Below are 21,274 nucleotides of genomic sequence, written 5' to 3'. Positions count from 1 at the left end.
ACCCTGCTGGCGGCTGCCCGCCGTTCTCCCGCGGCTCCCCTGTGGACGAGCTCACAGCCCGAGACGCTGGACGCTGGGTGTGCCCGTGTCCTGGGTTCCTGCGGGCTCCTGCAGGCCTGCAGACCGCAGGGCGGCCGATGCCGTCTCCTCGTTCTCCCTGTGTGCCTGGCCCCGGGTCAGCGTTTGGCAGGTGGGGCAGCTTCAGCTGAGTGACCACCGTGGGGTTCATGGCTACAGACAGCTCCCAGCTCTGGGTCCCGGGCGGGGGCCCTGGCCCGAGCCTTCCAGCTTCCCGGGCTGCTGCTCCCTCACCACACCCTGGGGGCTGCCCTGGCTGTGTGTCGCGAGCGCCTACTGTCACGCAGCTCGACAGTAGCAAGTGCGACGTACGACTTGTCAGTCACGGGGAAGAAAGGAACACCAGGACACAAGACTGCCGCGGACCGGCTCTCGCGGAGTCACCAGACCCGAGGGAGAACGAGGGGCGAAAGCACAGGAGGAACAGAAATCGGCGAGGGGGATGACAGACAGACACACACACTTTTTGAGTATGCTGTTGCTGCAGTTGTCTGCCTGCAGTTTATTGGCGGGAAAACCAGAGTTTATATAGGGAAGCTTACATTGCTGAAGACAAAAGAAATTCCAAGATTACAAAAACTTGTTAAGGCTAATGGGGTTACATGATTAACTTTACAAGGGACACAGGGAGACACTGTGGTGATGATTCGCAGTCCTACTTTTAAGAAAAGGTAAAGGTCAGGTTACTAGTTAACCTCTCATTAGGAGAACCTGGGACAGGGGAGTTATCAGATGGTGGTGCTTGTTAGCCCAAGTTTCATATATCACCTATGTAAGATTGAATGTAGCTTTCTCATCCCCATGCTGCTTGAACCTGATAACCCGGGACCTAAATCACACCTCAGCTCTCTAAAGCTAACACCTCAGCTCCTTTTGTTTTATCTTGTCTAGGGTGTGCTGTTTCTTGTCAGTGTTTAATGCCTCCTCGTAAATTGCCCTAATGACTGGTGGGCCAAAGTCTAAAGTGCTTTTTGTTGATTTTTGTGAAATGCTTATTGGCACTACTTGACTCCTTTGTTTTTAATCATGGTGCACTTGTCCTAACGCACTATGTGGCATAACTACTAAATACAAAATCACTATTAATGTTGAGGCACATTGCTTTATTAACCAGCAGTAATTAGGTCTTTCACTTCTCGTTACGTGCATGAGCCGAGAACCTTTACGACCCTGGGCTACACGGAAGCCGCCGAGGCCACACCCCACAGGGTTCTCGCCTCGTCCCTGCAGCTGTGAACTCCTGACGCAACAAAAGTTTGCTACGCGGGTGTCACAACAGCTGTGGGTCCAGCAGCTCCCCCCTTTTTATTTTTAAAACGAAGTTCGAAGACCTCCTGCTGGACATCCTGCAATGAGCTAAATAGAAGCTTTAAGATTCCAGGAAGAAAAAGAATTATTAGCAAAACTGCCAATGCCACTATCCCTATATATATGAGGTAGTTTTTCCAAGTTATGGGGTTTAGGCTTCTGATTCCTGCTTCTAAGCTTGCAGCTATACTCTGTAAATTTCCTATTTGCAACCTAGATTGACTAACGGCAGCTATCTCCTTTTGCAAAGCATGTAAATCATGTGTAACCTCATTATCATGCCATACACCCTGTAAGTGTGCTTTTATTTTCTCCCAAGGTTCTGAAGTATTGTATGGTAGCGGAGTAACACAGATTGACTTAAAATTACTATGACAACGAGCAGAAAACATTGTTTGCAGATTAGCAACATCCTGTCCCAAAGCCAAGACTACTTCCTCTAACACATTTATTTTTGCTTCTAATTTCTGATCTATTGCCTCTTGTGTAATTAATGCCATGGTAATATTTTTATTTAATGTATTGACATAGTGAGCAGTTTGAATTTCCTGAACTAAAGCAGTAGTTGCAATCGCAAAAGTAGTGATAATAGTAATTAAAGTAGTAATTCCTAAGATCAAGGCAGCAACAAAGCGTTTCGGACGTAAAAGCCCACTTAACAGATCTAATACTTGTAAAGCAGAATTATCATACCAATTCTCTTCCCCTAATTCAACAGGTAGCAGCACAAACGGCGGTCTACGCACCAACAGTATGGTAGTAAAATTCTTAGGCTCAGCAGAAGTAATACAATTTGTCATTTTACATGCAGCACAAGTAATTTTATATGAGCGACCTTCTTTTGTTATTTTTACAGCTTCAGTTTGAGCTAACAAGATAGCACTAGGATAAGTTACACATGCTTTAACCGCAATAGGCTGTGAAATAGTTTGATTGGGTTGTTTCTCTAACAACATAACACTTTTACAGGTTCCCTATCCAACCACCCCACAGGCTGTACAATGGGAGGATTAGGAACATAAGCCCAATATGAAGTCCCCTCAGTTTTTGGAGTTGAAATCAAGGCAAGAAAAGCCACAAAAAGGTAAGAGGTTGTACGAGGCTTCTTTTGTTCAGCGAGAAGTTCCTTTGCCTTTCGAGCTAGGTGACGGATCATCGTCCAAGTGATTTTCTGCCTCTGCTGGACTATTTCCAATTTCTTCATCTGATGTTCCATGCGTTTCTTCTGCTTCTTCCAGCGTCGCTGCTTGCGGCGCTGTGCCGGGGGCCTCCCTGATGAGCCTATCTGGGATCCAGACAGGAGAGTCGGCATCCTGTGGAAAAACACAAGCATAGCCTCTTCCCGAGGTGATTAGCACATCCGGACCTTTCCACATTCCTGTTAAGAGGTCTTTCCAGAGAACTTTGGGCAGGGGGGTCTTATAAACCTCCCTGTCCCAGTGTCGTAGGGCTGCTGTAAGGCCCTTTTCATCAGCATTTAAATGATTTAAAACAAACAATGAATGAGACAGTACATGATGAGGTGAGAAATAAGAATTTGCAGTTTGAAGACGCTCCAATTGTAATTTTAATGTTTGATGAGCTCTTTCAATGATTGCCTGTCCTTGAGGATTATAAGGAATTCCTGTAATATGAGTTATGTGCCACTGGGCACAAAAATTTGCAAATGCTTTAGAAATATAAGCTGGTCCATTATCAGTTTTTATTTGAGAAGGAATGCCCATAATTTGAAAACACTGAATTAGATGTTGAATAACATCTTTTACTGCTTCTCCCGTTCTAGCAGAAGCATGCACAAAATGAGAAAAAGTGTCAACAGTCACATGCACATATCCCAACTTACCAAAAGAAGACACATGAGTTACATCCATCTGCCAAATAATGTTAGCTTTTAAACCTCGGGGATTCACACCCATCTTTGGAGGACGATGTACGGGGGGACAATGAGTACATTGTTTTACAATCTGTCTTGCCTGTTCTCTAGTAATAGAGAACATTTTTCGCAAAGAGGCTGCATTTTGGTGATGAATGTTATGACTCTTTAACGCCTCCTGCACGGTAGCTACAATAGGCTGAGTATGCATATCAGCTATGGCATTTCCTTCTGCCAGAGGCCCTGGTAATTTACTATGGCCTCTTATATGTCCTATGTAAAACTTTGCCGTTCTTTCCCTGATTAACTTTTGTAATTGTCTTAATAAAATAAGAATGGGTGATTTTCCTGATAAGAGAGCTGTCTCTAGAGCCGGAAATAAATTAACCACATATTTAGAATCTGAATAAAGGTTAAATGGTTGTGAAAATTTTGTAAAGGCCAAAATGACTGCTTTAATTTCCGCCTGCTGGGCAGAGGTTTTTTCACCACTCTCAACATACACACCATGCTCTTTAGAATAAACCACAGCACAACCTGAAGATGACCCATCAGTAAAAATATTTTGAGCTTTAGCTAAGGGTTGTGGCGAAAACCAGACTGGAAATACCAATTCTACATGTCTTGCAAATTCTATAATAGGATGTTTTGGATAATGATATTTTATCTGCCCTGCATAGTTTTGCAGCGTTATGACCCAATTTTCATTATTTTGCATTAGCTCCTCTACTTGACTTTTATTGTATGGTGTGACAATAGTGGCTGGCTCCTTGCCAAACAATTCTTTAGAGCGAGCTCTACCTTTGGTAATTAATAAAGCACATAAATAAGGATAATCTGCAAGCATCTTTGCCTGTGTATGAGGCAAGTGAAGCCACTCCAAGACTCCCTCCTGCCATAGGCAAGCTGTAGGCGTATAAGCTGTGGAAAATATTAACAGACTCCATGGCTTAGTATAATTTACCTGATGCACTCTTGCTTTTGATAATGCCTCTTCAACTAACTGTAAAGCCTGTAAAGCTTCCGGGGTCATAATTCTAAGTGACTTTGGATCTGAATCCCCATGCAAGATAGAATACAAGGGACTCAGTTCCCCTGTGGTTATTCTTAAATGAGGTCTTAACCAATTAATGTCTCCTAATAATTTTTGATAATCATTTAATGTCTTTAGCCTATCCCTTCTTATTGTAATTTTTTGTGAAATAATATAATCATCCTTTATAATTTGACCCAAATAATTTAGAGGTCGATCTCTCTGTACTTTATCAGGAGCTATAACCAAGCCATGAGCAGTTAAAGTTTGAATAGTATCATACAACAAATTATCTAATATAGCAGAATTTTCATGAGCCAATAATATATCATCCATATAATGAATTATATATGCAGTAGCATATTTTTTCCTTATAACTTGCATAGCCTTGTCTACAAATTTCTGACATAATGTAGGAGAATTTTTCATCCCTTGTGGTAAAGTGACCCACTGATACCTTCTATAAGGTTGCTTAAAATTTGATGATGGCACACTGAAAGCAAAATGCTCACAATCTGCAGGATCCAATTTTATGGTAAAGAAACAATCTTGTAGATCTATAATAATGACTTTCCATCCTTTAGGAACAGCAACCGGAGATGGCAGTCCAGGTTGCAGCAGACCCATGTCCTTCATAACTGCATTAACGGCTCTTAAATCTTGTAAAAGCCTCCATTTACCTGATTTTTTCTTTATAACAAATACTGGTGTATTCCAAGGACTTTTTGATTCTACTAAATGCCCTTTTTCTAGTTGTTCTTGTACTAGCTGCTCAAGAGCCTGTATTTTTTCTTCCGTAAGGGGCCACTGACTCACCCACACAGGTTCTTGAGTCAGCCACTGAATTTTATCTGCAAAAAGATTTTCTGCAGTGGCCCCTATGAAAAATGCTGTTCATTTAAATTGTCTGCTGTTACCAACCTAACTTCCATTGCGTCCAAGAAATCTCTTCCCCATAGTGTAAATGGTAAAGAGGGAAGAACATAAGGCTGTATATAACCTTCCTTACCTTCACAAGTCCATTTTAACATTGCTGAACTTTGCAGGACACCATTAGCTGTCCCCAAGCCTAACAATGATGAACCTGTCCTGTGCACTGGCCAAGCTGAAGGCCAATCCGAGGAAGCTATACATGTTCTATCTGCTCCGGTGTCCAAGGAGCCCTTTAAATTTTCTGCCATTGAGATACACGACTTTGAATGGACGCTGGCCAAGATCTTGCATCAAAAATACACCCTCATCAGTGCTGCCAAACTGGCCTTGGCCCCTGCTTCCTCGTAAAATTTTGTTTGGCAGGTTTACATAAGGTAATAATAAGATTTGAGCTATTCTTTGTCCTTTGTGAATTTGAACTGTTTCCTTTAGAGGCCGAATCATGATTTTTATATCTGCTTCTGTGTCTGCATCCAAAACACCAGGAAGCACCTCAAAATTTTTTGCATAATTTGAACTTCTGCCAATTATTAATCCGACTGTCTGAGGCAACAAAGTTCCTTTTACATTAGTGGGCACTAAAGTTACTCCGTCCCACTTAGACACTATAATGTCTTTTGAGCTAGCCAAATCCAGCCCTGCACTACCCGGTGTTGCCCTAGGCAAATCATGCACCGTAAATTCCGGGGCTTCAGGATTTAATTGATGTTTCTGCCCTGCTGACTCCTCTCCCTTTGGAGTGGGGCTAGGAGACCGCCCCTCATCTAGTTTTTTGCTTCCTCCTGTTTCTCTTTTTCCTTATTTAAAGGAGTCCCATCTTTATGGAACTTGGATTTACACTCATTTTTCCAATGTTTTCCCTTCTTACACCGAGGACACAGCCCCGGCGGCCCTTGCTTCTTTGAGCCTTCTTTTGAATGTTTGCATTCCCTCTGCATATGCCCTGGTTGGCCACAATTATAGCAAACATCCATGGATGATGATTTGGTGCCTCCTCCGTATGTTTTCTTAACATATGCACTAAACTTCTGACCTTTCATAGCTGCAGCATAGGCCATTCCCTGGACTATAGCTGGTGAGGCATCTAAACATGCTTTTACATAATCTTGAATAGTCCCTGTCTTTCTAATAGGCTGAATTAAATCCTGACACAGTGGATTAGCGTTTTCCCAAGCCAAGTGTTTTAAGAGCATGTCTGTCCCCTCAGAAGGGGGCAGCATCCTCGTTACTGCTTCTTCCAATCTGGAAATGAAATCCTGATAAGGCTCTTCCGTTCCCTGTCTAATACCTGCCAATGTTCCTGGTTTGGTTCCTGTAGGGGGAATGTTACGCCAAGCGTATATTGCATTGTTTGTTATTATCTTTAAAATGTCTTTTGGAATTTTTTGCTGAGCATTTAAGGGGGCATATTCCCCTGACCCCATAAGCATAGACAATGTAGGCTTAGGGCCTCTTTTCTTGTTACTTTGGTCAATAGTTTTCTTACACTTATCCTCATACTCCGTTCTCCAAAGGATAAAATCCCCAGGATTAAGAGTGGCCTTAGCTGTTTGCATCCAATCATAAGGGGTCAGCCATAAGCTGGCTATCATGTCCACAATTTGTAAAGTGTAAGGCGCGGTAGCACCACTAGTTTTTACTGCGCTCTGCAGTTCTTTGAGCGTTTTCAAAGGTAAGGGCTCCCAGATAGGTTCTTCATTTTCAGAGGTTTCCACAACAGGAAAGATGCCAAAGGCAACATCCCCATTTTTCCGAGCCTCAGCTATGGCACCTTTAAAGCCCATTGGAGGAGGGGGTAATGGAGGAGGGCGCCTTCTAGGCTTAGGAGGCTTCCTCATCATAGATTGCATAGGAACAGGAGGAGGCCTATGGTGGTCTCTATAATTATCCTCCTCGTCCTCCTCTCGTTCTTCGTCCTCCAATTCCTTCCAATCTACCTCGCTATAATCATCATCTTTCTTTTCATCCTTTTTTATGGCATTATACACCATAGGAGGTGCAGAAGCCATCAAAGGAATACACTGCCTGGGACCCCCTGGAGCACAGTCCGATATTTTATAACCTGTAGCTTCTCCTATATCAGAGGCTGTCTCACAGCACAAGCCTTCAAATGGCGTGGTTTCTGCCAAAAGTTCTTTAATTTGGTACCAAAGTTGATATGCTTGTGGGGGCAAGGTATTTTCCCCTTGGTTTTGCACATACCTACGCATTTCTTTGCCAACCTTTTTCCAATCCTCTAAGACTAAAGAGCCTCCCTCCAGGAACCAAGGACTAACCCTTCTGAGAAAAGAAGTAAAAGTTTTTACTGTTTTTACCGAGACAGGAAATCCAGATTTAGTCAGCATTTTCCGTAGCATGACAACTAGCATTTTTTCTTTTTTGGTTAGAGCATGCCCCATGATTCCCCTTCACAATGATTATTTACTCTTAACCAGTAAGCCTTCACTGGCGGATCTGCAGAATCCTGGTAAAAGCCGTTCCTATTCCTGAGGAAAAGAAAGAAAAAGATTACCTGTCCTTCAGGTCCCTGTTCGGGCGCCACCTGCCGCGGACCGGCACTCGCGGAGTCACCAGACCCGAGGGAGAACGAGGGGCGAAAGCACAGGAGGAACAGAAATCGGCGAGGGGGATGACAGACAGACACACACACTTTTTGAGTATGCTGTTGCTGCAGTTGTCTGCCTGCAGTTTATTGGCGGGAAAACCAGAGTTTATATAGGGAAGCTTACATTGCTGAAGACAAAAGAAATTCCAAGATTACAAAAACTTGTTAAGGCTAATGGGGTTACATGATTAACTTTACAAGGGACACAGGGAGACACTGTGGTGATGATTCGCAGTCCTACTTTTAAGAAAAGGTAAAGGTCAGGTTACTAGTTAACCTCTCATTAGGAGAACCTGGGACAGGGGAGTTATCAGATGGTGGTGCTTGTTAGCCCAAGTTTCATATATCACCTATGTAAGATTGAATGTAGCTTTCTCATCCCCATGCTGCTTGAACCTGATAACCCGGGACCTAAATCACACCTCAGCTCTCTAAAGCTAACACCTCAGCTCCTTTTGTTTTATCTTGTCTAGGGTGTGCTGTTTCTTGTCAGTGTTTAATGCCTCCTCGTAAATTGCCCTAATGACTGGTGGGCCAAAGTCTAAAGTGCTTTTTGTTGATTTTTGTGAAATGCTTATTGGCACTACTTGACTCCTTTGTTTTTAATCATGGTGCACTTGTCCTAACGCACTACGTGGCATAACTACTAAATACAAAATCACTATTAATGTTGAGGCACATTGCTTTATTAACCAGCAGTAATTAGGTCTTTCACTTCTCGTTACGTGCATGAGCCGAGAACCTTTACGACCCTGGGCTACACGGAAGCCGCCGAGGCCACACCCCACAGGGTTCTCGCCTCGTCCCTGCAGCTGTGAACTCCTGACGCAACAAAAGTTTGCTACGCGGGTGTCACAACAGCTGTGGGTCCAGCACAAGACTGTCTTCCCAATGAGAGATTTTATCGCTTACACACCAGGGGTTTTTATCACACTACTCACCAGCATGCTCATGGAGGTCAATACACTTATCAGTACCAATACACTCATCAATCTATACTGTTTAATACACTTATCAATAAACTTAACATTACTACTTAATCATGACTTAACTACTTAGCTTAGCTACTTAGCTTAACGTAACTACTTAGCTTAATCACCTAACTTAATTACTTAACACACTTATCAATATCACTATCAATAATGTCAATAATATCACTTATCATAACTTATAGCTAACTTTACACACTTACTGAATCACTTAGCTTAACATAACTACCTATCATCTACTTAACTTACTTACTATAACACTTAACTATCTAACACTATTTCCTTAATGACTAGAGGACTCAATATCAACAATACTACTTGAACTTATTCATTAATCCATAGATCACAGTATACAGTGTTAAAGTAATTTTGAGGGCTATCTAATTATCATAGTATATGTACACCGAGGTCTCCAGCATCATTTACAGATACCTTGCATAGGGTCAAACATAGGGTCGAAGCTTAGTTCTACTATATTACACATGACTAACACTATTTGTAAAAGCTGTGTTTTCAAGGCTCGTATCACGGTCACGGAAAAGAGTGTCAGTGTTCAAGGTCCAGAGCTCCGTGTCTCGGCAGAGACGGATCTCGGATCAGTCACTTACAGGCAGGAAGTTGTGGGAAGGCTGTCACTCCGGGCAGTAGGCTCAAAGTTCCCAGGTGGACGGCCAGGCGAGAAGTTGGAGAGGTCCCCTGCTGAGAGGCCTGGTCCGGCTTTGTGGTCAACTCTGGCAGCAGGCTAAGGACTCCAGGCAGGGCGGTGAGACGGCATCTTGGCTGGTCAGGCACGGTGACAGGACAGCAACACAGCCGCTCCCCTGGCCTCTCGATCCTGTCGTCGCCTTGTGCCATGTAGCCAAAGCTAGCAGGCTGGCTCCTCAACTCCAAATGCGAGGAGATCCAGAGGTTCGCTCACACTGGGCCACACACACACACACACACTCACACAGACAGTGGGGTCACAGCTCAGGGACAGCTCTGCAGGTCGGCTTGTGCTGCTACCTGCCCCACGCAGAGTAGCGAGCTGCCACTTCAGCTCCGGATGTGTGGAGATCCAGGGGTTCACACACACCGGGCCCCTTGTCCGTGGTCGGCTTGTGCCGCTCCCTGCTCCGTGCAGAGAAGCGAGCTGCCCCTTCGGCAGATCCAGAGGTTCACACACACCGGGCCCCTTGTCCGTGGTCGGCTTGTGCCGCTCCCTGCTCCGTGCAGAGAAGCGAGCTGCCCCTTCGGCTCCAGATGTGTGGAGATCCAGGGGTTCACACACACTGGGCCCCTTACTTGGCTGCAAGGCCCAAAGTGTTCCAGCAACTTTTATTAGACAGGAACGAGACCGGAACGGGACAGCTCATGCAGCTGAAGCCGCTCAGGAACGGTGGCTCAGGCCGCCCAGGACAGGTGCAGCTCCGAGAGCTGTGGCTGGCACAGGTCAGGAACGGGTCAGGATCTCCTCAGTGACAGCTGCGGGACAGCTCGGCTCAGCTCCGCGGTTCCTTCTTCCGCTCCCAGTGGTTTACGCGCCCCAGGCCAGGATCCCCGAAAGGATGGAGAGCAGCGCCAGGGCTCCCCTTTTATCCTCATTTTTTGGCAGTCCTCCAATTTGCCATCATACAACTTGTGCAATTTTATTGGTTGTTACTTATGTTTGAACGGTCCATCAATACTGCTCCCGCCTTGCTTGTGTCTGAATGGTCCAGTCAGCATGGGTAGGAGGGTACTGCCCGTAGTGTGCCGTTATCCGACTGACCAGAGGCGTCTGCTTGCTATGATTAGGAGTGTTTCCCTAACGGCCGTTAGGCACTGCCGCAGCTCCTAACTTCTAACTCCACTTTACTTTTATTTTGTGGCGAGTGGTAACTTCTTACCTCCATGTTGTACTGAGTTCCCACAGTTCATCTCTTTCTCAGGTAAGCGGTGGTCCATGACTCTTTCTGAGATTCCTGTGGGACTCCCACACTGTGGCACTCGCCACCCACGGTTGTGGGCGAGCCGGGCAGAGCTGGGTTCCCGTCTACCTTTGGCTGTGTCCTCCCATGGGGAGAGAAAGGCCAGCTGGCTGCACCCACGTGACCTCAGCGCCTCCCAGACAGCCCCGCCATCAACCACTGGGCAGTGGGGATTGGACACCTCGCAGACGATGCAGCTCATCAACAGCAGAGCCTTGGCCGGGACTCCCTGTGATGGACCGCCCTGGCTCCGACGCCCCTCGATCCCCCGCAGCGTGGCCTGGGGGAAGGGGGAGCAGAGTCTGTGCAGAGGTCACTTCCAGCTGTGCGCCCGGCATCGTAGCCATGGGGATGGCGGTGTGTCACCTGTCAGTCTGGGTGGGGACGGGGCGGGGCCGGGGGTGCAGCCCAGTGGCCGCACCACTTGCTGCCCTTCCACGAGTGTGGGCTTTCGATTCTGAGAGCAGTGCTATTGTACAAGATTTTTTTTTTTTTTGTATTTTTAAAAAGCTGCACTTATTTGAAAGGTGGGGTGGAGGGGGGAGGGAGAGAGAGAGAGAAAGAGAGGGAGAGGGAGAGGGAGAGGGAGAGGAAGAGATAGAAGGGGGGGGGGACGGACAGAATCTTCCAGCCACTGGTTCACTCCAGAAATGCCTACAAGTCAGCTCTGGGCCAGGCTGAAGCCCAGAGCCCAGCACTCTGTGGGTCTCCCACACGTGTGGCGGGAGCCCGAGCTCTCCGGCCGTCACCGCTGCCTCCGAGCTGAGCGAGTGGGGACTACACCCAGCTCTCCAGCGGGAGGCGGTGTCACTGGCCACAGCTTAACCTGCGCCGGCCCCGAGGAGCCATTCTGCACGGCAGACGGCTGGCGGAGAGCCAAGGTGGTCCCCAGCCTGAAGCCCACTTCCCTCGACCAGGGGTCAGCAAATACAGCCCACCAGCTCCGTCTGCCCCGCTGCCTGCTTCTCGAGAATGTTTTATTGGCACAGCCCCACCGGTCCAGTATGAACTGGCCGCGGCTGCTTCCCGCTGCAGAGCAGGGGCTGGTGGCCAGCAAGGCTTGTGGAGTGAGCGTGTGGCCCCTGCCCTGTCCTCTGCCTCCTCCGGCCCCAGGGCTTCCTGGCTCCTGTCATTGTGAGCAGAGCCGTCAGACGGCCATGGTTTTCTTCCTACTGCCGGAGTCGGGGGGAGGGCTTGTGTCTTGGGTGATGGCTGGGCCGTGGACAGTTCCTGCCCTGGAGGCGGGGACCCGTCTGGAGCCAGCGCTCCGCGGGGATCGGCCGGTGCCCGCTCGGGCCTCTCGAGGCCTCCGTGTGGACAGGAAGTGTGTTTTGCAATAACCGCTGCGGTGGTGGCTGCAGGCGGAACACGGCCTGTGGATGTCAGCTCGCCGACCACTTCCCTTGAAGTTTCCCCTCAGAGGCTCCGGGGGACCTGGGAACCAAAGCCCAGCCTGCCCGCCGACGGCTCTGCGGCGCCCGGTCTTATGAAGTATTAACTGCCCTGCACCGAGGTTTTCGTTCATGAGAGGGTCCCGGGGAGGGGGACGGTGCTGGGCATGGCTGGCTGGGGCCCAGGGCACCTGGCATCACACAGCCGAGTTGCCGGGCTCTGGGGAGGCGGCGGTGGACAGGGCGGGGGTCTGTGCCACCGGCCCTGGGCAGAGCTGCCCGAGCAGCGTGCTTCCCTGGTGTAGCTGCCGGCCCGCGCCCACCGCCGTGTGGGGCCGGGCCGGGCTCTGTCACCCACGCTTAGCACAGCTCAGCGCGGGCCAGGGAGGTGTGTGTGTGTGTGTGGTTGTGTGCATCACCCTGGTGTGGCAGATGCCCAGCATCCCCAGAGAAGGTCCCGGGCTTGGGCCCCGCTCCGAGGTGGGCGGAGGGTCTCAGCAGGGGGTCCCGGGGCCTGGGGGGTGGCGTCCACCTGGGACTCACGCCCCGCCTCCCGCTCCAGGATGTCCCGGGCTCGGTGTGAGGCCGGTTCCCAGGGCACCAGCAGGCGCGTCGCCTGGGGGGCGGGGTGTGAGAGCCCCGCCTGCCGGCCTGTTCGGTGCTCCAGCCTCGGGTGCCGCGCAGGCATCACTCCGGTGCCGCAGAGCGCGCTGCGGGCGTCTCGGGCGGTGCGGGGCACAGGGCGCAGGGCGTTCGCTCCGCCCCCGATGCGGGCGGCCCTGCTGGCGCTGCGGCGCGAGTGAGGCGGGGCGCGGGGCAGGTTCGGAGCAGGTACCCCAGCGGGAGCGGGGGTGGGGCGCAGCGGAGGACAGTGCGGGGCGTGCGGGGCGCCGGCCGGGTGAGTGGCGCGTTGCTGCAGCCCGGGCTGGCGGAGACCGCGCTGGGCCGGCGGGAGGCTGGGCTTGGGTCGGGGGGGGGGGGGGCGCGGTGCAGAGTGCGTGCAGGGGTGCGGGTGCGAGGAGGTGGTCCAGAGGCGCAGGCGGTGACGGGATCCCGCGCGGTGTCTGTGGGGGGCTGGGGAGGTTGTGCCCTGCAGGGGCGACCTTGTCGCAGGCGAACTGGGGGCTGAAGGACTTCCGCTCCTCAGACCGGAGGGCAGGGGTCCCGGACGTGCCTGTGGCTGACAGAGGCCTGGGAGGGGCACCGCCGGGCTTACAGCGGGGCAGCTGAGTGTGGGTACCCGGCGCTGGGGGAGACCCCGGGACTGGATGCCCAGTGAGGGTGTGGGGCGGAGTCCTGCTGCTCCTGGCCTCTCTTCCTGACCCGGGGCCACGGCAGGTGCAACCGCCCCCCCCCGCCCTCTCTGGGGCTCCTCCAGGGCCTCTCTCCTCCGGGAGGTGTTGGGGCAGAGTTCAGCTTTGGAAATCCGCCTGCCCCAGCTTGCTCGTCCTGTGTCCGCCAGGTGCCCGGGTCAGGGAGCAGTCACGGAGGTCCTTCTGGTACCGACGCGGATCCAGGCACCCGATCCCGGCTGTCCCGTCTAACTCCAGAGGGTTTTCTGCCCGAGCCTGTGCGGATTTTGATCGTAAGCCCAGGTGGCCAGCAGGCATCCAGGTGCTGTGTGGAACAGCGAGCAGCCACGGGTTGGACGGGGAGCCGTGGAGGAGGGTGGGGGCCCACTGAGGCACTGGCTCCTGCTGGGACCGGTGGGGGAAACCTGCGTTCTGGCCTGGCGGGCAGGGGCTGGAGGGCCTCCCCGTGATCAGGTGCCGCTGTGGTCCCAGGAGTCTGCCTGAGGCCAGGGGGGAGCTGAGACGGCCCCCGTCGAGGCCCCCGTGGCTCCATCGCCCGTCCTGCCCGGGCCCGACCCCTTCCAGACCTCAGCCCCTGGCGGGGTCTTGCCCACAGCCCTGCACGGGCAGGTTGGAGGCCAGGTTGGCTGCAGAGGGAGGGGCAGTACCCTGCCTTGCTCCCACCTCCCAGCAGGCTGGGAGGCTGCGGGGTGTGTGTGAGTGTGAGTGTGTGTGTTAGTGTGTGTGTGTGCTGGTGTGCTGGGAGGCTGTGGTGTGTGTGAGTGAGTGTGTGTGAGTGAGTGTGTGTTAGTGTGTGTGGGAGAGAGTGTGTGTGTGAGTGTGTGCTGGGAGGCTGCGGGGTGTGTGAGAGTGTGAGTGAGTGAGTGTGTGAGTGTGTGTGTGAGTGTGTGTGCCGGGAGGCTGCGGGGTGTGTGAGAGTGTGTGTGAGTGTGTGTGTGAGTGTGTGTGAGTGTGTGCTGGGAGGCTGCGGGGTGTGTGAGTGAGTGTGTGTGTGAGTGTGTGTATTAGTGTGTGAGTGTGTGTGCTGGGAGGCTGCGGGGTGTGTGAGTGTGTGTGTGCGTGTGTGTGAGTGTGTGTATTAGTGTGTGTGAGTGTGTGTGCTGGGAGGCTGCGGGGTGTGTGAGAGTGTGAGTGAGTGAGTGTGTGTGAGTGTGTGTGTGCTGGGAGGCTGCAGGGTGTGTGTGAGTGTGTGTGAGTGTGTGTATTAGTGTGTGAGTGTGTGTGTTAGTCTGAGTCTGTGTGTGAGTGCGTGATTGTGTGAGTGTGTGTGCTTGGAGGCTGCGGGGTGTGTGAGTGTGTGTGAGTGTGTGTGTTAGTGTGTGAGTGTGTGTGAGTGTTAGTGTTAGTGTGTGAGTGTGTGTGTTAGTGTGTGAGTGTGTGTGAGTGTTGTGTGAGAGTGTGTGTGTTAGTGTGTGTGTGAGCGTGTGTGTGTCGGAGTGTGGCCCGGAGATGGCGGGAGGGACCCGGGAGTGACTGCCCGAGGTGGGCAGGGAGGGGCTGGGTGAGCAGATGTGGAGGGGCGGGTGGGCGGGTGGGCGCGGGGAGAGGGAGCAGAGCCCTGACCCCGGGTGACCTTCCCCCACCTTCTGTGACCCCGCAGCCGGGTCATCTTCCACGTGGTGCTGTGGCCGCCGCAGTGAGGGTTACAGGCACTGAAAGCCGCTCTGATTAGTGGGCTTGTTTGCCGGGGCTGTGCCACTTCTCAAAGTCACTCTGCGGGCACTGGGGTCCTTTTCTCATTTTTGGAAAGAGAAAGGGAAAGCGAATTGGCGTGTGCGGAAGTGGAACTGTGGCCTGGCGGGGAGGGGGGGCTCTCAGCAGGCGGCTGCGGCTACTGCCCCACTGGTCCAGGGTCAGGCCCTGCTCGGCTGGCTCTCCAGGTGTCTGGGCCCCAGGGCTGTGCCCTTCCTGACTGCCCGGGGTGGGGCCGTGCCCTCGGGAGATGCTGGGCCCTAGAAGCCAGATGCAGAGGCAGGCTCTGGACCTGCCGACCTCATCTCCCTCTCTCGCTTTCTGTCCAGAGCCCGGTCCCAGCAGCAGGAGGCGAGCTGGGTCAGCATGGAGCCCCTGGTCTCCCAGAAGGCTGGCTCGGAGCCGGAGGAGGGCTCTGGGGGGCCGCCCAGGAGTGTCCCGGATGGGGTGGTCCTCCACGTGCAGCGGAGCAGCAGCCTGCGTGGCAGCCGGAGGCTGCAGCGCTCCATCGACCACGCTGAAAAGGTGGGCTCGTGCCGGCCCTTGTAGGCACAGCCCGCACCCGCGGGGGTGGGCACGTGTCCTGCCGGGGTGGGGGAGTCTGCTGAGGGACAGTGGGGAGAGGAAGGCTGGGGGGCTGCAGCGGCGAGATTGGCACAGCCGTTTCCCGTCCTGGGCTGACTGGGGAATCGGCTGCCCCCATGCCCCTTGCACCCCGATTTCATCACCTCCATCCCACTGAGGGCTCGGTGCATCGCCACGAGGCCCAGGTGGCCTCACACCAGGAGCCCCGGGGAGCTGTGCAGGTCGCACCGGCGATGTCTGGGCCCCCTGGTCAGGGCGTGGGCAACAGCAAGGCCAGGGCAGCAGCCCAGGTTCCCAGGTGGGGAGGCGGGCAGAAGCAGCCCGGTGCTGAGCCCCGGGGAGGAGTGGGGGGCTCGTTCCCCCTCGCCTGGGAGCCCACCGTGTGTTAGAGGGTGTGGCCTGATGGGTGTCGGGGGTGTAGCCATGGCGCAGCGTGGCCGCCGGTGGACACCGACTCCATGGCCCGGGAACCTCATGACGCTCTCTGCCCTCAGCGAGGGAGCCTCATGTCGTGGATTCCAGAAAACATCAAGAAGAAGGCGTGCGTGTATTTCGTGGAGAGCTGCAAGCTTTCGGATGCTGGGTGAGTGGCGCCTGTGTCTGAGGCTACCTGCTCGCCCTTCCACCCCGGGCGGCCAGTGACCCCCGGAGCACGCAGGGCTTCTGCAGAGAGTGGACAGGACATCCCGGTGCCCACTAAGGCTGAGCATCCCCAGAGCGTGTCCACTTGATCCCCACGTGGGGATTGGGCCAGCCCCGCCCACTCTGCTTGCAGGTGAGGAGCCTCAAGTGTGTGGTGTGGATGGCTCGTGGGGTGGCACGGGGTCGCCGTCCTCGCTCTTCGGTGCAGCTGGGGCCCCTGGAGGTCTCAGTCCCACTGAGGGCACGTGGAGGCCCTGGTTCAGGCCCAGGTCCCTCCTCCCCAGCGAGCTGTCCTGGGGGCGGCTCTGGCACTGCCCAGGGGCCCCTGGCCACACCCTGTTCACGCCAGTGCCTTGGGCCACGTTCTCGCTTCACGCCTTCATCCGCTGCTGGGCTCCTGCTCACCCTTCAGGGCCTTTGCAGGTGCCACCGCTGCCGTGCAGCCCTCCTGGGTCATAGGCTCCTCATGGCTTTGCCTTGTCTCCCCTTTCAGGCTGGGACGCAGGCTGAGTTGTTTCCCGTTTCCTGGGTGCTGTGGGGAGGAGGGGCCTCCCTGGGGAGCAGGAGAGGGTCCCTGTGGAACTGTGGGCACCCTGATGGGCACTTCCTTTCTCTGGGGCGGCGTGGGGAGCACACGCCGGTGCGGTCGCAGGCGGCCACCTCGCCCGGCTGATGGCCGCGGTGTCCTGGGCCACAGCGGAGCGTTCTGGTCGCTGCTCCCTAACAACGGGCAGAGCACCTGCCGCCCGGTGCCGGCAGCGGTCTGGATGCTCCGTCTCCCGCAGAGAGGCTGAGCCGAGGCCGCGGGGTGCAGGCAGGTGCCGGCAGCGGTCTGGATGCTCCGTCTCCCGCAGAGAGGCTGAGCCGAGGCCGCGGGGTGCAGGCAGGTGCCGGCAGCGGTCTGGATGCTCCGTCTGCCGCAGAGAGGCTGAGCCGAGGCCGCGGGGTGCAGGCAGGTGCCGGCAGCGGTCTGGATGCTCCGTCTGCCGCAGAGAGGCTGAGCCGAGGCCGCGGGGTGCAGGCAGGAGCCGGCAGTGGTCTGGATGCTCCGTCTGCCGCAGAGAGGCTGAGCCGAGGCCGCGGGGTGCAGGCAGGTGCCGGCAGTGGTCTGGATGCTCCGTCTGCCGCAGAGAGGCTGAGCCGAGGCCGCGGGGTGCAGGCAGGTGCCGGCAGTGGTCTGGATGCTCCGTCTGCCGCAGAGAGGCTGAGCCGAGGCCGCGGGGTGCAGGCAGGTGCCGGCAGCGGTCTGGATGCTCCGTCTGCCGCAGAGAGGCTGAGCCGAGGCCGCGGGGTGCAGGCAGGTGCCGGCAGTGGTCTGGATGCTCCGTCTGCCGCAGAGAGGCTGAGCCGAGGCCGCGGGGTGCAGGCAGGTGCCGGCAGTGGTCTGGATGCTCCGTCTGCCGCAGAGAGGCTGAGCCGAGGCCGCGGGGTGCAGGCAGGAGCAGGGCTGGACTGGCAGTGGGGCCATGAGGGACTCGCGTGTGGACTGCGGGGTCCCCGGGGCCCTGGAGCAGGTACTGAGACAGCGGACAGAGGAGGAGGACGGGGTGCCCCGTGGGAAGAGTGGGGTCTGTAGCATGGGCTGGCGCCGGTGCGTGCTGAGCAGCCCGGGGTGGGACCCCTGCAGCTGCTGGGCTCCCCCAGTGTCCTGGGGGCCCGGTGCACTCAGGAGCAAACAGGGCGGGGGGAAGGGGCATGGCTTTGCTGTGGTTTGCTTCTGCTGGCCGCACGGAGGCGGGTGGGACTGTGTGGCTCGCCTCCTCGCCACCGAGCATGGCGGCCGAGGGACCCACGGCTGCCCGGCCGGGGGGAGGGCCTAGGCGGGGTCTGCGTGCTCCCCTGCCGTGCTCGCCCACGGGGGAGGGGGACGCAGTGCACCGCTGGCACAGACATCTCTGCACGTCAGCCCTGTGTCCCTGACTGTCCAGCGTGAGCCCCAGTGTTTGCAAGCCAGGGTCAGTCATGTCATGTCTATCAGTCACGTCTGTTATAGCTGTCTTGTCATATCATGCCGTGTCATGTCTGCCACATGTGTCATGTCTGACATGTCATGTCTATCAGGTGCTGTATCTGTCATGTCTGTATGTCAGGTCATGCCGTGTCTCATGTCACGTGTCTGTGTCAGGTCTGTTATATCTATCACATCTGTCATGTCCTATCCATCATGCCGTCTCACACCTGCCACATGTGTCATGTCTGACATGTCATGTCTATCAGGTGCTGTATCTGTCATGTCTGTGTGTCAGGTCATGCCGTGTCTCATGTCACGTGTCTGTGTCAGGTCTGTTATATCTATCACATCTGTCATGTCCTATCTATCATGCCGTCTCACACCTGCCATATGTGTCACGTCTGACATGTCATGTCTGACACGTGCTGTATCTGTCATGTCTGCATGTCAGGTCATGCAGTGTCTCATGTCACATGTCTCATGTCATGTCTGTTATATCTATCACACCTGTCACATCTGTCTGTGTCTCTGGGCCCTCGGGCACCCAGCATGCGTTCCGGTTGATTCCTTTCTGGGTCAGTTTCCGGACTGTCGGGGGTAGGGCCCAGGGGCTCTGGGAAGGAGGCCACTTGGTATAGACCAAGCCTGGAAGTGAGAGCGAAGGGAGCGGCGCTGGGCCGGCCCGGCCTGGGGTCTCTTTCCTGCCTTGGAGCCAGGTCCTGTCCCCTCAGAAGGGGGTCACGCGGGGGTCTCTGAGGTCCCCGCGGGGTTGCAAGTATGGGGATCTGCGTCAGGAGCAGCCGAGGGTCAGAGCCCTGGCCCCCCTCCTCCTCCCCCTCCTGCTCCTCCTCCTCCCCTTCCTCCCCCTCCCCCTCCTCCCTTTCCCCTCCTCCCTCCCCCTGCCCTTACTCTCCTTCCTCCCCCTCCCCCTTCTCCCCATCTCCCCATCTGCCCCCTCCTTCACCCCTCCCCCTCCTCCCCCTCCTCCCCTTCCTCCCCCTCCTCCTCCCCCTTCTCATTCTCCCCCTTCCTCTCCCCTTCCTCCTCTCCTCTCCTCCTCCTTTCCCCTCCTCCCTCTCCCCCTCCCTCTCCTCCCCCTCTTCCCTCCCCCTGCCCCTACTCTCCTTCCTCCCCCTCCCCTTCTCCTCATCTCCCCCTCCTCCCCCTCCTCCCCCTGCCCCCTCCTCCTCTCCGTTCTCCCCTCCCCCTTCTCCCCCTCCTCCCCCTCTTCCCCCTCCTCCTGCTCCTCCTCCCTGTGCGAGTGTCACACAGGTGGAAGCAGGCACTGCATGACCTTTGCCCTCTGTGCCGAGCACCTGAGAGCCCCCAGGGTGTGCTTGTCTTTTATTGCTGAGCGATGGCCGCCTTCAGCCTGGCTAGTAATTGTATCTGGAGTGGAAATGGGACCCTAGTTTTTAAAAATACAATCTGCCAGTCTCTCTTCTTTAAATGTTTATTTATTAGGAAGGCAGAGTTGGAGAGAGAGCGATCTCCCATCTGCTGGTTCACTTCCCAAATGGCCACCAGGAGCCAGGAGCTTCCTCCAGGTCTCCCACACGGGTGCAGGGGCCCAGGGACTTGGGCCATCTTCTGCTGCTTTCCCAGGCCACAGCAGAGAGCTGGATGGGAAGTGGAGCAGCCGGGACTCGAGCTGACGCCACATGGGATGCCGGCACAGCAGGCAGCAGCTTTACCTGCTACACCACAGCACCGGCTGCTGTCTTTGGCTTTTCTGGGCTGCTTTTTTGAGCACAGCTCCTCCTGGGCAGTTTAAAGTTGTCACTCTCAGAGCTGCAGAAGCAGCGACCGGTGCCATGTGGGAGGAGCAGAAACACTGCCTCTGGGGAAAGCCGCCGCCTGCGGTGCCAGCATCCCATGTGGGCGCCCGTCCGACTCCATCCAGCTCTGCTGTGGCCTGGGAGAGCAGTGGAGGATGGCCCAAGTCCTTGGGCCCCTGCACCTGCGTGGGAGACCTGGAAGAAGCTCCTGGCTCCTGGCTTTGGATCAGCACAGCTCTGGCTGTTGTGGCCATGTGGGGAGTGAACCAGCGGATGGACCTCTTTCTCCCCACCCCCAACTCTGCCTTTCAAATAAATAGAAAACAAACCTTTACAAAAGAAGCACCTCGACCGTTTAAAGCGCTTCCTCCCGTGAGCCAAGACCCACGAGAGACAGGGTTGAACCCCAGGGAATTCAGGCCACGGAACGGGTGACTTCTTCCCTCAGGGTCCCAGGGCCCTCGTGCTGCGTGCGTCTGCTCGCCGAGCTGCCCCCGGCCCTCGCTGTGGGAGCCCACCCGGGGAGCGCCCCCTCCTCGCCGCTGAGTGGGGTTCTGGCTGGATGGTCACCGTTTCCGGGTCCCCAGAGCCTCTCTGAGGCCGGGTGTTGGAGGCTGATTGGTCTGTGTCGTCACAGCCTCTGTGGCCTCTTCCTGCTGGGTGTGCAGGCTGTGGTCAGGGTGGGGAGATGGGGCGGGCCTGACCCTCCCCCCACCTTCCCCCGGGGTTGCGGTGGCAGTAGTGCACCCCTGACTGTCCCCAGGCCCTGTCCCGCCCCCACCCCACCCCGTGACCGTCCCAGCCCTGGCCCTGACCCTCCCCCTCTCCCTGGAGCTGCGATGACAGGAGTGGAGCCCCTGTGACCGTCCCCAGGCCCCGTCCTGGCCTCTCCCCCTCCCCCTGTGACCGTCCCCAGGCCCTGTTCTGCTCCCCGCCCCGTGACCATCGATGACAGGAGTGGAGCCCCCATGACAGTCCCCAGGCCCCGTCCTGCCCTCTCCCCTTGGTTGATTTGCCATCTGTGGTCCGTGGCGGTGATTTCTGTGGCTTTACCTCCTGGCCCGTGGATCCCTCCCCCTCCTCTGGCCCCTGCAGCCTGCTGCTGAGCCCATCGGTGGAGCTTCTTTAGGATTTCGGTTTCTGTATTTCTCACT

The 21,274-nt window shown here is 55.0% G+C and overlaps 1 protein-coding gene across 1 annotated transcript in view; it reads left to right on the top strand.

Moving 5' to 3' along the window:
• Positions 1–13,655: 13,655 nt before the first annotated feature.
• The window catches only part of TRPM2 (transient receptor potential cation channel subfamily M member 2), a 46,782-nt gene continuing 39,163 nt past the window's right edge, over positions 13,656–21,274 (top strand). The window contains exons 1-3 of the mRNA XM_062204562.1: positions 13,656–13,773; positions 15,494–15,689; positions 16,244–16,332. Of these exons, the coding sequence (XP_062060546.1) occupies positions 15,531–15,689; positions 16,244–16,332 (248 nt within the window). The 5' untranslated portion in view covers positions 13,656–13,773; positions 15,494–15,530. The remainder of the gene's footprint in view (positions 13,774–15,493; positions 15,690–16,243; positions 16,333–21,274) is intronic.

Source organism: Lepus europaeus, chromosome 2 (assembly GCF_033115175.1).
Source record: "Lepus europaeus isolate LE1 chromosome 2, mLepTim1.pri, whole genome shotgun sequence".
In the NCBI taxonomy this organism is placed as follows: Eukaryota; Metazoa; Chordata; class Mammalia; order Lagomorpha; family Leporidae; genus Lepus; species Lepus europaeus.
Note: the sequence above shows the minus strand (reverse complement) of the source record. Positions and strands in the feature narration are given on the sequence as shown.